Source organism: Salmo trutta, chromosome 25 (assembly GCF_901001165.1).
Source record: "Salmo trutta chromosome 25, fSalTru1.1, whole genome shotgun sequence".
NCBI lineage: Eukaryota > Metazoa > Chordata > Actinopteri > Salmoniformes > Salmonidae > Salmo > Salmo trutta.
In genome coordinates, this window is record NC_042981.1 from 2,798,392 (window position 1) to 2,814,771 (window position 16,380).

The 16,380-nt window shown below is 48.8% G+C and overlaps 1 protein-coding gene across 3 annotated transcripts in view; it reads left to right on the forward strand.

Annotated features, from left to right (window-relative positions):
- Positions 1–16,380, forward strand: part of znf106a (zinc finger protein 106a) — a 44,713-nt gene that overhangs the window by 20,354 nt on the left and 7,979 nt on the right. For 2 of the 3 annotated variants that reach the window (XM_029712609.1, XM_029712611.1), the window contains exons 5-12: positions 2,203–4,902; positions 6,716–7,272; positions 7,454–7,608; positions 10,538–10,598; positions 10,800–11,150; positions 11,293–12,148; positions 14,288–14,337; positions 15,133–15,290. In XM_029712609.1, coding sequence (XP_029568469.1) covers positions 2,203–4,902; positions 6,716–7,272; positions 7,454–7,608; positions 10,538–10,598; positions 10,800–11,150; positions 11,293–12,148; positions 14,288–14,337; positions 15,133–15,290 — 4,888 coding nt within the window. The remainder of the gene's footprint in view (positions 1–2,202; positions 4,903–6,715; positions 7,273–7,453; positions 7,609–10,537; positions 10,599–10,799; positions 11,151–11,292; positions 12,149–14,287; positions 14,338–15,132; positions 15,291–16,380) is intronic. The other variant, XM_029712610.1, reaches the window with a different exon arrangement.

Below are 16,380 nucleotides of genomic sequence, written 5' to 3' on the forward strand. Positions count from 1 at the left end.
CCTGTATTTCTGGCCTACATGTCATTGACCTTTGACCTGTATTTCTGGCCTACATGTCATAGACCTTTGACCTGTATTTCTGGCCTACATGTTATTGACCTTTGACCTGTATTTCTGGCCTACATATTATGTGACCTGTTTTCCACACAGCGTTGAAAGACTTAAGCCGTAGGCCAGGAATCATCAACTTAATTATTGAGCGGGTTGGTCGGGGGTCCGGAACATAATTACAAATTGACAGCAAGAAACCCGAACACATATAATATTTGATTAAAACATCATTTCAAATCTTGCTTACATTTGTATGTGATCACGTGTCTCTCTAACGATGTGTGTGAATACTTAGGAAACACATGTCCAATAGTCAAATCACTTGGAGCTCATTTCCTGGTGTTTTATTCTTTTTTTTTTTAACGTCCCCCCCCCCCCCTCCTTTCCAAAAACACACATTTTCTGGTTCAGAAAACTAAAATAAAACCACCCGGGGGCCAAATTCAGGCCGCGGACCGCCTGTTGATGAACCCTGCCCTAGGCTAAAGGAAGGTTTTTCAGTAGGAACTGAAATGGGTCTTGAGATGGGTCTGAAAATACCTAAGGATGTTTGAGGCTTGTCCAACTAGAACAGTAGGGTGTGTGTGTGTGTCACCAGCAGCAGTTGGCTTGCAGCTGTCCCTGTGTCATATGACAGACCTTCTGCCCGGACCGCAGCCGCAGACCTCGTGGAGTTTAACACTCTGGGCAGGGGCCTGTCCCAAATGCCACATTATTCGTTATAGTGCACTGGAACCTGGTCAAAAGTAGTGCACACTGTATAGGGTGCTGTTTGGAATGCACCCCCCAGGGGCACAGGAGGACCATGCCAAAACTCACTGCTGCTGACAACTGGGGGGAATAGATAGTGTTGCTAGGCAGACTTTCAAATGTCACAATTTAGTATGGTTACATGCACACAATAATATTTTTTTTTGTGTGTAGTCAGATTAATAGTTTGTTGTGTGTAGTCAGATTAATAGTTTGTTGTGTGTAGTCAGATTAATAGTTTGTTGTGTGTAGTCAGATTAATAGTTTGGTGTGTGTAGTCAGATTAATAGTTTGGTGTGTGTAGTCAGATTAATAGTTTGGTGTGTGTAGTCAGATTAATAGTTTGGTGTGTGTAGTCAGATTAATAGTTTGGTGTGTGTAGTCAGATTAATAGAACAGTTTGTTGTGTGTAGTCAGATTAATAGTTTGTTGTGTGTAGTCATTAATAGTTTGGTGTGTGTAGTCAGATTAATAGTTTGTGTATAGTCAGATTAATATTTTGGTGTGTGTAGTCAGATTAATAGTTTGTTGTATATAGTCAGATTAATAGAATAGTTTGTTGTGTGTAGTCAGATTAATAGAATAGTTTGGTGTGTGTAGTCAGATTAATAGTTTGGTGTGTGTAGTCAGATTAATAGTTTGGTTTGTGTAGTCAGATTAATAGTTTGTTGTGTATAGTCAGATTAATAGTTTGTTGTGTGTAGTCAGATTAATAGAATGTTGACATGCTTTGCAAGAAGAACAATTTCCCTAAAAAAATCCTGTTTACATGGACACAACTGTAATCAGGCTACCTGATAAACGCTCTGTCGCAGCGACCATGTTGTTTTTGGGAAGCCTATTTGATTCTGAGTTCGATTCTTCATATTTTTAGTTTTTCCAAACTCACTTCAGTGGTGAATAAGAGTGAGGCTGCTGGTGCTGGTCCAGATCAAATCCACCGCTGGAACTCTGATTTATAACTGTTCACGTGTCCTAATCATTTAAAAGATTGCTCAGAAAACCCAGTGTTTTTAATCAGCATATGCTTACGTAGACGTCGACCGTACGTCCATTTTTAAGATGAGCAGAATAAAGTGATGACAAGGCTAATGCTATATTTGGTCTACTACCATAGTCTGTTAAATGTTGAATTATTAGTATGGATGTAAATACACTCAATGTCATAAAACCACAGATCTATGAAGGCTCCGTAGACCAGATCAATGAAGGATGTTACAGTAGGTTATATCACGAAGGCTCCGTAGACCAGATCTATGAAGGATGTTACAGTAGGTTATATCATGAAGGCTCCGTAGACCAGATCTATGAAGGATGTTACAGTAGGTTATATCATGAAGGCTCCGTAGACCAGATCTATGAGTGGTTTTGACTTGTGTGTGTTTTCTCTCATGTCTCCAGGAGAGAGGAGGAGGCTGCAGCAAAGCGTGCCAGAGAGGAGGAGGCGCAGAGGAGAGAGGAAGAGGAGCAGAGGAGAGAGGAAGAGGAGAGTCGGAAACGGCAGCAACAGATCCAGAAGTGGAATGACGCACGGCAGTACTTCTACCAGAAGGGGGCGTCGTGGGACTGGAGATACCTCAACAAAACCCCTCCAACACCACCGCCGCCGCCGCCACCACCTCGAAAATGCAATGGGCCTACCTGGCAAGGGCAGGCGTCCTGGGACTGCAGCTCTAACCCCGCTGGGGGTCGAAGTCCCTGGGAGACCCAGGAGGACATCAGGTTTCACTGGCACGACAGAAAGCAGGGCCGCAGCTCTACCTGGCACGCGCAGGGACAACACAACGTCTTCAAGTGGTGCGCTGGACAGAGAGGCAGTGGCAGCCTGCACAGCAGAGAGGGAACCAATAAGAGATGGCAGCAGGAAGACTATCTCCAGCCTCCAACACAGCAGCAGAGAGGAGGGAGGGGAGCCTGGCAGCAGAACAGCAGAGGAGGAGGAGGTAGTACGAGTCTATACGGCAGTAGCAGAGGGGGTAACGGACTTCCTGGTGTGCTCGCTGACCCTGTCATGACGGAAGGGCTGAGCAGCACAGAGTCTCTTCACAGGATGGACTTCACCAGCGACCAGCTGGATCCAGTCGGGTCCTTCGACCAGCTACATCGAGACGCTCACTTTAAACCGCAGGATGACGGCAGGAAGGGTGGACACCAGAACTTGGCCCAGGAAGGGCCAGCCGGCGGAGCAGAACGTGACCGTAAAAGCGGCACGGGGCCCAAGGCGTCCGGTAGTAATCCTAAACTAGACAAGGCCTGTCGCTGGTCCCCTTATCCGTCTCATAAGGAGACTCACCCTCATCCTCACCCCTCAGAGAAGCACCCAAAGGGTCCTCCTCCTCCCCCAACCTTCCAGACCCCCCAGATCCCTTCGGCCCAGGCCAGAGATGTGGACCTGAGGCCCAGACGTGACATAACGCTGGACCTCCACCACTCCTCGGGTCTGCAGCCGACTCAGTCCAGACGGGACCTGCGAGCAGGCCAGCAGAGAGCAACACAGCATCAGAGGTCTCCTGATCACAGTGTAGAAGTGAGGGAACCCAGGAAACATAGAGACATCTCTATAAGGATCAGTAGTAGTGATACCAACAATAGTCTGAGGACAGACAGACAAACCACCTCCTCTTCCTCTGGGTCCACCTCCACCGGACGGAGGGCAACTAAGCCATCAGAGTGCCTTGAGAAAGGCCTGTCTTCCTCTTCTACTACCAGCCCCAAGACCAACCTCAGTAGGGCCTCCAGCCCCACCCTCAACCTAACCTCCAGCCCCAAGACCCACCTCAGTAGAGCCTCCAGCCCCACCCTCAACCTAACCTCCAGCCCCAAGACCCACCTCAGTAGAGCCTCCAGCCCCACCCCCAATCTAACCTCCAGCCCCAAGACCCACCTCAGTAGGGCCTCCAGCCCCTCTACCACCCCCAGGACCCAGCTGAGCCGAGCCTCCAGCCAGGACTCGGACCAGCCCAGGACCCAGCTGAGCCGTGCCTCCAGCCAGGACTCGGACAAGCCCAGGACCCAGCTGAGCCGAGCCTCCAGCCAGGACTCGGACCAGCCCAGGACCCAGCTGAGCCGTGCCTCCAGCCAGGACTCGGACCAGCCCAGGACCCAGCTGAGCCGTGCCTCCAGCCAGGACTCGGACCAGCCCAGGTTGACCAGACACAGAAGCCAGGATTTGGGGAGGAGGCAGAGATCAAATTCCCCTCAGCAGGACCAGGAACAGCTGCTGACCGAGATGCTGAGGAGAGCCAAGGAGACACTGCTAGACAAGAGGAGTTCCGTGGAAGTGTCCGCTGTTAACCCCAGGACGGAGGGACTGAAGATGGTGTCCAACGACCATAGGATGGAGATAAAGGAGAGGAAGATGGTGCTACACATCGAAGAACAACAACAACAGGTGGAGAGCTCTGAGGGCGTTAAGATCGGAGACGACAACAACAGACAGAAGAGAGGGAAGACGTCTCGACAGACCAGACAGGACAGAGCTAGCAGCAGAGTTAACCCAGCTGCTGCTACCGAGCCTCCTTTGGAGACCATGATGGAGTTTGTGACGTCTCCCTTAGACAACCACCTTTCTGTTCAGTCTGTCCAGGTCAGTACTTCCACCGTGGAGTCCCCAGGGGGGGCTGTGCTCTCTCTCTCTCCCAGGGAGGTGGAGGAGGAGGCGGTGGGGGAGGAGGAGGAGGCGAGGGGCTTGGTGGCTGGTGCCGGAGAGGAGGCCATGGAAGTTGCAGACGCTGGGCTATGGTCAGACGGTGACCCCTTGAGAACCGTCGACCCTAACCTTGACCTCCACACGACCTCTGACCCCTCCTCAGGCTCCACCCAGACCAAACCCACCTTACCTTTAGCCCTGAAGAGGGACCTCACCCGACACATCGGCTCCAAGACCAAGAGCGGCGGCGGCCACGAGCCCAATCTGAACATCGCCCGGCGGATCAGGAATGTGAGCGGGACGAGGAGAGGGGACGCGGAGAAGGATTCGGGGCTGAAACCGACGTTAAGACAGCTCATCAGCTCCTCGGGGTCACGACGCTGTGTCAACTGGGACCAGGTGTACCAGGAAGTCCACAGGAAGAAGCAGCAGCAAGGGAAAGGCATGCCCAGGTGAGAGGTCATCCGGAGAGTTACATGCAGCGTGATGTACGACGCGTCTCAGTATGGGAGTTCTGCGCTAGGATCAGTTTAGCCTTTTAGATAGTAATATTACACTGAGCTCTTTTCATGACATGGACTGACCAGGTGAATCCAGGTGAAAGATTTGATCCCTTATTGATGTCACCTGTTAAATCCACTTCAATCAGTGTAGATGAAGGGGAGGAGACAGGTTAAAGAAGGATTTTTAAGCCTTGAGACAATTGAGACATGGATTGTGTATGTGTGCCATTCAGAGGGTGAATGGGGAAGACAAAATATTTAAGTGCCTTTGAACGGGGTATGGTAGTAGGAGCCAGGCGCACCGGTTTGTGTCAAGAACTGCAACGCTGCTGGGTTTTTCCACCCTCAACAGTTTCATGTGTGTATCAAGAATGGTCCACCACCCAAAGGACATCCAGCCAACTTGACACAACTGTGGGGAAGCATTGGAGTCAACATGGACCAGCATCCCTGTGGAACGCTTTCAACACCTTGTAGAGTCCATGTCCTGATGAATTGAGGCTGTTCTGAGGACAAAAGGGGGGGGTGCAACTCAATACTAGGAAGGTGTTCTTAATGTTTGGTATAGTCAGTGTATAGTAATTATAGAGATAAAGGGGGTACCTGATCCTAGATTAGCACTGCTACTCTGATGCTTGGCACATACACTCAGTGGCCAGTTTATTAGGTACACCACCCCGTTTCACAGAAATGGATCGCTCCTACAGACAGTGAGTCGCGTAGACGTGGCTTGGCTATATAAAGCAGGCAGACAGGCATCAAGGCATTCAGTTACTGTTTGATTGAACGTTAGAATGGGCAGTGACCTATTTTTTATGTAATTCTTTTTAACCTTTATTTAACTAGTCAAGTCAGTTAAGAACAAATTCTTATTTACAATGACAGTCTAGGAACAGTGGGGTTAACTGCCTTGTTCATGGGGCAGAACGACAGATTTTTACCTTGTCAGCTCGGGGATTCAATCTTGCAACCTTTCGGTTACTAGTCCAACGCTCTAACCACTAGGCGACGTTCAGCGTGGTAGGATCGACAGTACGAGGCGTTCCGAGATACAGTATCTCAGAAAAACGTCCGCCCACTTTCTCTTTTCGAGAACGACGGTGCGACAAACAAAAACAAAACAAAACATCCAGTCAGCTTGCAGTCCTGGTGGGTGAAAACAGCTCGTTTGACGAGAAAAGGTCCAAGGAGAACGGTACAAGCTAACAAGCGGGCCACAAACGGAGCAGTAATAACGCAGTAACAACCGTGGTGTGTAGAACGACGTCACCGAACGCACAGCTCATTGGTCACTGAAGGGGCCTATTGCGTCAGACTACCAATACCGGGTTCCCCTTCTAACAGTCCATGTCCCCAATCCTGCCTGGTGTCTACGGTACAGGCTGGTGGACGGACGGTGGTGTAAATGGTGTGGGGGAATGGTTTCCTGGCACACGTTAGTTAGGTCCCTTGATGATGATGATGATGATGATGATAATAATTGAGAAATGTTTCCGTGCCTCGAATAATTCCGGATGTTCTGGAGTCAAAAAGGGGGTAGTCGAACCCGGGTACCTGATGTTGTACCTAATAAACTGGCCACTGAGTGTAGAGCCCCTTTTTGCCTTTTTAACAGTAGCCTAGGCGCCAGTCTGTTTCTCCTCTCTTGTCAACTCCTTATGGAATCCATAATGCCCCCCCCAAAAAAAATAGTTTGTCGTTAAATGTCTGTAGAGTTGATGGTAACGTATGACTGAACATGTGTCCTGTCTCGTCTTATCAGGTTTGGTATAGAGATGGTGTCCTGTGACCAGGAGGGAGAAGACATTCCTCTGACCGAGGGCTTTCAGTGGGAGACCCTCTTCGACCTCGGCGACTCTGGACCATCCCTCGCCCCCGTGACTCCTCGCAAACGAAGCCTCTCGGAGAGTAGCGTGGCTCCAGACCGCTCGACCGCTAACCTCTCCTCTCTCTTCGGGGGTCAGACCCAAGGTCAGGCAATGTCAGGAGAGAGGGCACCCGGAGATGGGGCTGGAAGGGAAGTGAGATGCAGCTCAGAGCAGCAAAGCTCGTCGTCCTTCAGAGACCCCCAGCAGCCTAAAGTGGAGGGGACACAGTGTGAGGACAGAGCACAGAGAGAAGGACAGGGGCCACTACCAGAGGGGCCACCAGGGGTCCAGCCGAGACCTGACTCCGTGATGGGGGACAGCAGCTCGGGGACCGAGCAGACCGACACGCAGGGAGCCAGGATGAAACGGCGTGCAGCAGGGGACATTCCATGCCCTGAAATCCCTAATTTAGAGAGGAAGAATAAAAGACTGAAGGTCAAGTCCAAGAAAGGTGAACATCCTGTTACTGTAGCAACTGTTACTGTAGTAACTGTCTATAATAATACGTGATTCAGTACACTGTCTATAGTAATACATGTGATGCTGTAATACTGTCTCAGATGGTCCCTGCTCAGGCCAGGTATTTTTTTTGTCACTCAGTAAACCCATCATTGTATTGTATTCTCCTCCAGAGCGTCTGCAGGTGGACCATCTCCTTGCTGTGTCTCTGAGAGAAGAGGATCTGAGCCGGTCTCTCCAAGGGGTCGACAACAGCCTGCTGCAGGCCAGGGCTGCTCTACAGGCTGCCTACATGGAGGTCCAGCGCCTCCTAGTGGTCAAACAGCAGGTACTACACCTCCCAGCCCAGACTACACTGGGTCCTGTCAGATTACATTTCAGTTCAAATAGGACATTCTTAATCCCAGAGTGACAACCAGGAAGTCCTTGTCAGTGTCTGTCCCCCATCATGTGGTATGAGCTGTTGGTGACAACCAGGAAGTCCTTGTCAGTGTCTGTCTCCCATCATGTGGTATGAGCTGTTGGGGGACAACCAGGAAGTCCTTGTGAGTGTCTGTCCCCCATCATGTGGTATGAGCTGTTGGTGACAACCAGGAAGTCCTTGTCAGTGTCTGTCCCCCATCATGTGGTATGAGCTGTTGGGGACAACCAGGAAGTCCTTGTCAGTGTCTGTCTCCCATCATGTGGTATGAGCTGTTGGGGACAACCAGGAAGTCCTTGTCAGTGTGTGTCCCCCATCATGTGGTATGAGCTGTTGGGGACAACCAGGAAGTCCTTGTCAGTGTGTCCCCCCCATCATGTGGTATGAGCTGTTGGGGACAACCAGGAAGTCCTTGTCAGTGTGTCCCCCCCATCATGTGGTATGAGCTGTTGGGGACAACCAGGAAGTCCTTGTCAGTGTCTGTCCCCCATCATGTGGTATGAGCTGTTGGGGACAACCAGGAAGTCCTTGTCAGTGTCTGTCTCCCATCATGTGGTATGAGCTGTTGGGGACAACCAGGAAGTCCTTGTCAGTGTGTGTCCCCCATCATGTGGTATGAGCTGTTGGGGACAACCAGGAAGTCCTTGTCAGTGTCTGTCCCCCATCATGTGGTATGAGCTGTTGGGGACAACCAGGAAGTCCTTGTCAGTGTGTGTCCCCCATCATGTGGTATGAGCTGTTGGGGACAACCAGGAAGTCCTTGTCAGTGTCTGTCCCCCATCATGTGGTATGAGCTGTTGGGGACAACCAGGAAGTCCTTGTCAGTGTGTGTCCCCCATCATGTGGTATGAGCTGTTGGTGACAACCAGGAAGTCCTTGTCAGTGTGTGTCCCCCATCATGTGGTATGAGCTGTTGGGGGACAACCAGGAAGTCCTTGTCAGTGTGTGTCCCCCATCATGTGGTATGAGCTGTTGGTGACAACCAGGAAGTCCTTGTCAGTGTGTGTCCCCCATCATGTGGTATGAGCTGTTGGTGACAACCAGGAAGTCCTTGTCAGTGTGTCCCCCATCATGTGGTATGAGCTGTTGGGGACAACCAGGAAGTCCTTGTCAGTGTGTGTCCCCCATCATGTGGTATGAGCTGTTGGGGACAACCAGGAAGTCCTTGTCAGTGTGTCCCCCCCATCATGTGGTATGAGCTGTTGGGGACAACCAGGAAGTCCTTGTCAGTGTGTGTCCCCCATCATGTGGTATGAGCTGTTGGGGACAACCAGGAAGTCCTTGTCAGTGTGTGTCCCCCATCATGTGGTATGAGCTGTTGGGGACAACCAGGAAGTCCTTGTCAGTGTGTGTCCCCCATCATGTGGTATGAGCTGTTGGGGACAACCAGGAAGTCCTTGTCAGTGTGTGTCCCCCATCATGTGGTATGAGCTGTTGGGGACAACCAGGAAGTCCTTGTCAGTGTGTGTCCCCCATCATGTGGTATGAGCTGTTGGGGACAACCAGGAAGTCCTTGTCAGTGTGTGTCCCCCATCATGTGGTATGAGCTGTTGGGGGACAACCAGGAAGTCCTTGTCAGTGTCTGTCCCCCATCATGTTTTATGAGCTGTTGGGGACAACCAGGAAGTCCTTGTCAGTGTCTGTCCCCCATCATGTGGTATGAGCTGTTGGGGACAACCAGGAAGTCCTTGTCAGTGTCTGTCCCCCATCATGTGGTATGAGCTGTTGGGGACAACCAGGAAGTCCTTGTCAGTGTCTGTCCCCCATCATGTGGTATGAGCTGTTGGGACAACCAGGAAGTCCTTGTCAGTGTCTGTCCCCCATCATGTGGTATGAGCTGTTGGGGACAACCAGGAAGTCCTTGTCAGTGTGTGTCCCCCATCATGTGGTATGAGCTGTTGGGGACAACCAGGAAGTCCTTGTCAGTGTGTCCCCCCCATCATGTGGTATGAGCTGTTGGGGACAACCAGGAAGTCCTTGTCAGTGTGTGTCCCCCATCATGTGGTATGAGCTGTTGGGGACAACCAGGAAGTCCTTGTCAGTGTGTGTCCCCCATCATGTGGTATGAGCTGTTGGGGACAACCAGGAAGTCCTTGTCAGTGTCTGTCCCCCATCATGTGGTATGAGCTGTTGGGGACAACCAGGAAGTCCTTGTCAGTGTGTCCCCCATCATGTGGTATGAGCTGTTGGGGACAACCAGGAAGTCCTTGTCAGTGTCTGTCCCCCATCATGTGGTATGAGCTGTTGGGGACAACCAGGAAGTCCTTGTCAGTGTCTGTCCCCCATCATGTGGTATGAGCTGTTGGGGACAACCAGGAAGTCCTTGTCAGTGTCTGTCCCCCATCATGTGGTATGAGCTGTTGGGAACAACCAGGAAGTCCTTGTCAGTGTCTGTCCCCCATCATGTGGTATGAGCTGTTGGGGACAACCAGGAAGTCCTTGTCAGTGTCTGTCCCCCATCATGTGGTATGAGCTGTTGGGGACAACCAGGAAGTCCTTGTCAGTGTCTGTCCCCCATCATGTGGTATGAGCTGTTGGGGACAACCAGGAAGTCCTTGTCAGTGTCTGTCCCCCATCATGTGGTATGAGCTGTTGGGGACAACCAGGAAGTCCTTGTCAGTGTGTGTCCCCCATCATGTGGTATGAGCTGTTGGGGACAACCAGGAAGTCCTTGTCAGTGTCTGTCCCCCATCATGTGGTAAAGAAAGCTGAAGGTACAGCGGTAGAACCCCAGACAGAAATTACCCAGAGGCCCATTATAACATGATAAGGAGGAACTTAAACCCATCCAAAGGTCTTGGCCTAACATCATGTTATTGTTTTGATGGTCTCTCAGGTTTCCATGGAGATGAGTACTCTCAGAAGGAAGCGTATTGAGTTGCTCCAAGGGATTCAAGGTAAGATGATGATTTTGTGTCAACTAAATGACCGCTCTTTTTATTTGAATAAGTAGGTGTGGATCTGACATCTTGTCTTTTCTCACTATTTGAAATATGGGGTTTTGGGTAACTTGTTATATGCATGTATGAACCTTTTTTGTAATGTCTTACAATACGGTTTTTAATATGTTCTGTTTTGGCTCTTGGTCTGTATCTCAGGTGGTGACGACCTTTCCCTGCCCAGAGTGAAGAGCTGTGAAGAGGAGATGCCTTTAGAGATGCCCCCCTCCCTGCTGTCGCCTTTAACAGAAGCCCCTGTCACCAATCCTAACCAGGTTCCCCTCTACCTCCCCCTCTGCTCCACGCCCCCCTCCCTGTCCCCTAGCCACAAGCCCCAGACCCAGCCTGTCACACAGTCAGTAGTTATCAAGCAGGAGCCCCTGTCCCCTGGTAGGGTGACCACTGAGACAGAGGTTGCGGAGAGCACAGTTACAGTCCACCAGCGAGTTCACCACGGTCCTCACAGCACCACTCCAGAACCCACACCTATCCCTACAGCCCCTCGCACAGGTATGTCCTGTCACCACACACACACACACACACACACACACACACACACACACACACACACACACACACACACACACACTGATAAACTTTCATTCAGAAATGGCCTGAATTTAATCCTCCGTTTCTCTCGTTCTTTTCTTAGATTGTGTCCTCAGCTGCCAACCGGTCAGAGGGAGGAAGTCTGAGCATCACAGAGCCAGTAGAGAGCTCTCTCAAGAGGACAGCAGACTACCCGTAGGAGCATGTGTAGAATGGAAGGACCCCTCAGCAGGTTCACCAGGCCTGGTCCATTCGGGAGAGAGGGGTGTCCAGGTTACAACAGAAGACAGGGGTAACTTCAAGCCCCACCCGGCCTCCCTGTCAGGCCCATCCAGTCGCAAGAGCTCCAGAGCCGGGGTCCAGGACCTAGACACCTCCCCCGTCCTTCGTCCGTCCATCGCTCCGTCCATCGCTCCGCCTCAGGCGGAAGTGAAGACCGTAAAGCGCGTGAGGAAGTTGAAGAAGAAGAGGGTGCTGAGGAAGGCCAAGGGGGAGGAGCAACAGCTTGACAACAGCGACACAGAACTGGAGACGGAGACATCCTTCACCCGACCCGTCAGACTCCTCGGCACCCGCAGGAAAGCCAGCGGCAGATGCCGACCCCAGGTCACCACATCCTCCTCCACATCCACCTCCAGCCCGCCCGGAGCATCAGAGGACAAGGGAGAGCTTCCAAGGCCACCAAGGTCTCCAGCCACTAGACCTGAGGAGAAGCAGGAGTACTCTGACTCCTCTCTGGAGATGGTCGTACTCCCCCAGGCAGCTCCAGCTGAAGTGGTCACCATTGACACCTCAGGTCCAGAGGATAGAGACATGGACATCTGCGGTGTTGCCTGTCCACAGCCACAGCCCACTGTCTCACCCCCAGCCCCAGACACACTGAAGACAGAGCCCCAGAAGCTGGCTTGCAATGAGGTGACCTCCACCAGCGAGATGGATGGTAGCTCTGTAGTCAAGAGGTGAGCGTGATATGTCAAGTACAGGTCTGGACAGGTATATTGGGCATCCTGAGACTTTTCTCAGATAATTCCCTATTTCTATAATAATAAATAAAATAAAATTGTTATTGTATTTTCAACATTTTCAGAAGTAATTTTATTTATAGGTTAGGCTATAGATTAAAAGGCTATAGATTGGTCTATAGGTTAATAGGCTATAGGTTAGGCTATAGATTAATAGGCTATAGATTAGGCTATAGGTTAATAGGCTATAGGTTAGGCTATAGATTAATAGGCTATAGATTAATAGGCTATAGATTAATAGGCTATAGGTTAATAGGCTATAGGTTAATAGGCTATAGGTTAATAGGCTATAGGTTAGGTTATAGATTAATAGGCTATAGGTTAGGCTATAGATTAATAGGCTATAGGTTAGGCTATAGATTAATAGGCTATAGATTAGGCTATAGGTTAATAGGCTATAGATTAGGCTATAGATTAATAGGCTATAGATTAGGCTATAGATTAGGCTATAGGTTAATAGGCTATAGGTTAGGTTAAAAGGCTATAGGTTAGATTGAAAGGCTATAGATTAGGTTAAAAGGCTCTAGATTAGGTTAATAGGCTATAGATTAGATTAAAAGGTTATAGATTAGGCTATAGATTAGGCTATAGATTAGGCTATAGATTAGGCTATAGATTAAAAGGCTATAGATTAGGTTATAGGTTAAAAGGCTATAGATTAGGTTAAAAGGCTATAGATTAGGTTAAAAGGCTATAGATTAGGTTAAAAGGTTATAGATTAGGTTATAGATTAAAAGGCTCTAGATTAGGCTATAGGTTAAAATGCTATAGATTAGGCTATAGGTTAATAGGCTATAGGTTAAAATGCTATAGGTTAGGCTATAGATTAGGCTATAGGTTAAAAGGCTATAGGTTAAAATGCTATAGATTAGGCTATAGATTAAAAGGCTATAGATTAGGTTAAAAGGCTATAGATTAGGCTATAGGTTAAAAGGCTATAGATTAGGCTATAGGTTAAAAGGCTATAGATTAGGCTATAGGTTAAAAGGCTATAGGTTAAAATGCTATAGGTTAAAATGCTATAGATTAGGCTATAGGTTAAAAGGCTATAGATTAGGTTAAAAGGCTATAGATTAGGCTATAGGTTAATAGGCTATAGATTAGGCTATAGATTAGGCTATAGATTAGGCTATAGATTAAAAGGCTATAGATTAGGTTAAAAGGCTATAGATTAGGTTAAAAGGCTATAGATTAGGTTAAAAGGCTATAGATTAGGCTATAGATTAGGCTATAGATTAGGCTATAGGTTAAAAGGCTCTAGATTAGGTTATAGATTAAAAGGCTATAGATTAGGCTATAGGTTAAAGGGCTGTAGATTAGGCTATAGATTAGGTTATAGATTAAAAGGCTATAGATTAGGCTATAGGTTAAAGGGCTGTAGATTAGGCTATAGATTAGGTTATAGATTAAAAGGCTATAGATTAGGCTATAGGTTAAAGGGCTGTAGATTAGGCTATAGATTAGGTTATAGATTAAAAGGCTATAGATTAGGCTATAGATTAGGTTAAAAGGCTATAGATTAGGTTAAAAGGCTATAGATTAGGCTATAGATTAGGCTATAGATTAGGCTATAGATTAAAAGGCTATAGATTAGGCTATAGGTTAAAGGGCTATAGATTAGGTTAAAAGGCTATAGATTAGGTTAAAAGGCTATAGATTAGGTTAAAAGGCTATAGATTAGGTTAAAAGGCTATAGATTAGGCTATAGATTAGGCTATAGATTAGGCTATAGATTAGGCTATAGATTAGGTTAAAAGGCTATAGATTAGGCTATAGGTTAAAAGGCTATAGATTAGGCTATAGGTTAAAAGGCTATAGATTAGGTTAAAAGGCTATAGATTAGGTTAAAAGGCTATAGATTAGGTTAAAAGGCTATAGATTAGGCTATAGATTAGGCTATAGATTAGGTTAAAAGGCTATAGATTAGGTTATAGGTTAAAAGGCTATATATTAGGCTATAGGTTAATAGGCTATAGATTAGGCTATAGGTTAAAGGGCTATAGATTAAAAGGCATCAAAGGGTTTTGAGGTTTCTCATTCTTGACGTGTCTGTCCTGTCTGCTCCTCCTCTTACAGTGAAGTCCAGCTTCCCCTGACATCTGTCAAGCTGTCCAAGACTTCCTCAGGTAGGTCACAGTTCCAAGACTTCCTCAGGGAGGTCACAGTTCCCCACACTAGTCCAAGACTTCCTCAGGGAGGTCACAGTTCCCCACACTAGTCCAAGACTTCCTCAGGGAGGTCACAGTTCCCCACACTAGTCCCAAGACTTCCTCAGGGAGGTCACAGTTCCCCACACTAGTCCCAAGACTTCCTCAGCGAGGTCACAGGTCCCCACACTAGTCCAAGACTTCCTCAGGGAGGTCACAGTTCCCCACACTAGTCCCAAGACTTCCTCATGGAGGTCACAGTTCCCCACACTAGTCCAAGACTTCCTCAGGGAGAACACAGTTCCCCACACTAGTCCCAAGACTTCCTCAGGGAGGTCACAGGTCCAAGACTTCCTCAGGGAGGTCACAGTTCCCCATACTAGTCCCAAGACTTCCTCAGGGAGGTCACAGGTCCAAGACTTCCTCAGGGAGGTCACAGTTCCCCATACTAGTCCCAAGACTTCCTCAGGGAGGTCACAGGTCCAAGACTTCCTCAGGGAGGTCACATGATCTCAAATGCTCAGGTGGGATAGGCTAGATACAGACACTTTCACCAGACCAGCATAGTCTATTGGGCCTGATTTAGTTCCAATACCCAGACCCTCTTGCTGGTTGGTCTTGAACCAGACAGACAGCATGGTTATGGCCTGTGATAAATTATAGGTATATTTAACTTAACAAATGGGTGAGTAATCTCACTCTCCTGGCATTTCAATAAGGACATTTGGAGTTGATTGGTTTGGAGTTGACTGGTTTGCGTCTCTGTCTTTGCAGATCTGTCTCTAGACGCGTCGTCGGAGCCCGGGGACGATGATCTGCCGTCTGAGGGGAGGTTTGAGGGTCACCAGGAGACCGTTAATGCCATGCAGGTCCACATGGGTCTCCTCTATACCTGTTCTGGAGACCGCACTGTTAGAGCCTTCAGCCTGGTGGTAAGTCCACTTCTCTGTCTGTCTCTGTGTCTGTCTGTCTGTCTCTGTGTCTGTCTGTCTGTCTCTGTGTGTATCTGTCTGGGTGTGTCTGTGTGTGTGTGTGTGTGTGTATCTGTCTGGGTGTGTGTGTATCTGTCTGGGTGTGTGTGTATCTGTCTGTGTGTGCGTCTGTCTGTCTGTCTGTCTGTGCGTCTGTCTGTCTGTCTGTGCGTCTGTCTGTGTGTGTGTGCGCGTCTGTCTGTGTGTGTGTGCGTCTGTCTGTGTGTGTGTGCGTCTGTCTGTCTGTGTGTGCGTCTGTCTGTGTGTGTGTGTGCGTCTGTCTGTCTGTGTGTGCGTCTGTCTGTCTGTCTGTGTGTGCGTCTGTCTGTCTGTCTGTGTGTGCGTCTGTCTGTCTGTGTGTGCGTCTGTCTGTCTGTCTGTGTGTGCGTCTGTCTGTCTGTCTGTGTGTGCGTCTGTCTGTCTGTCTGTCTGTGTGTGCGTCTGTCTGTCTGTCTGTCTGTGTGTGCGTCTGTCTGTCTGTCTGTCTGTGTGTGCGTCTGTCTGTCTGTCTGTGTGTGCGTCTGTCTGTCTGTGTGTGTGTGCGTCTGTCTGTCTGTGTGTGCGTCTGTCTGTCTGTGTGTGCGTCTGTCTGTCTGTGTGTGCGTCTGTCTGTCTGTGTGTGCGTCTGTCTGTCTCTGTGTGCGTCTGTCTGTCTCTGTATCTGTCTGGGTGTGTCTGTGTGTGTGTGTCTTTTACCAGTCTGTTGCTACCCTCACCATTATTTGATTAAAAAGCATCCATCTATATACATTTCTTAGGTAATTTAGAAAACAAACTAAAGACAAGAACATTGACTTATACATCATAACAAGTTGATTCTATCCAAAGGGACTGTGGTCTCTCTCTACTCTCTGACAGTCTGTCCTCTCCTGTCCCCTGTGTGTGTCTGACAGTCTGTCCTCTCCTGTCCCCTGTGTGTGTCTCTGACAGTCTGTCCTCTCCTGTCCCCTGTGTGTGTGTGTCTGACAGTCTGTCCTCTCCTGTCCCCTGTGTGTGTGTCTCTGACAGTCTGTCCTCTCCTGTCCCCTGTGTGTGTGTCTCTGACAGTCTG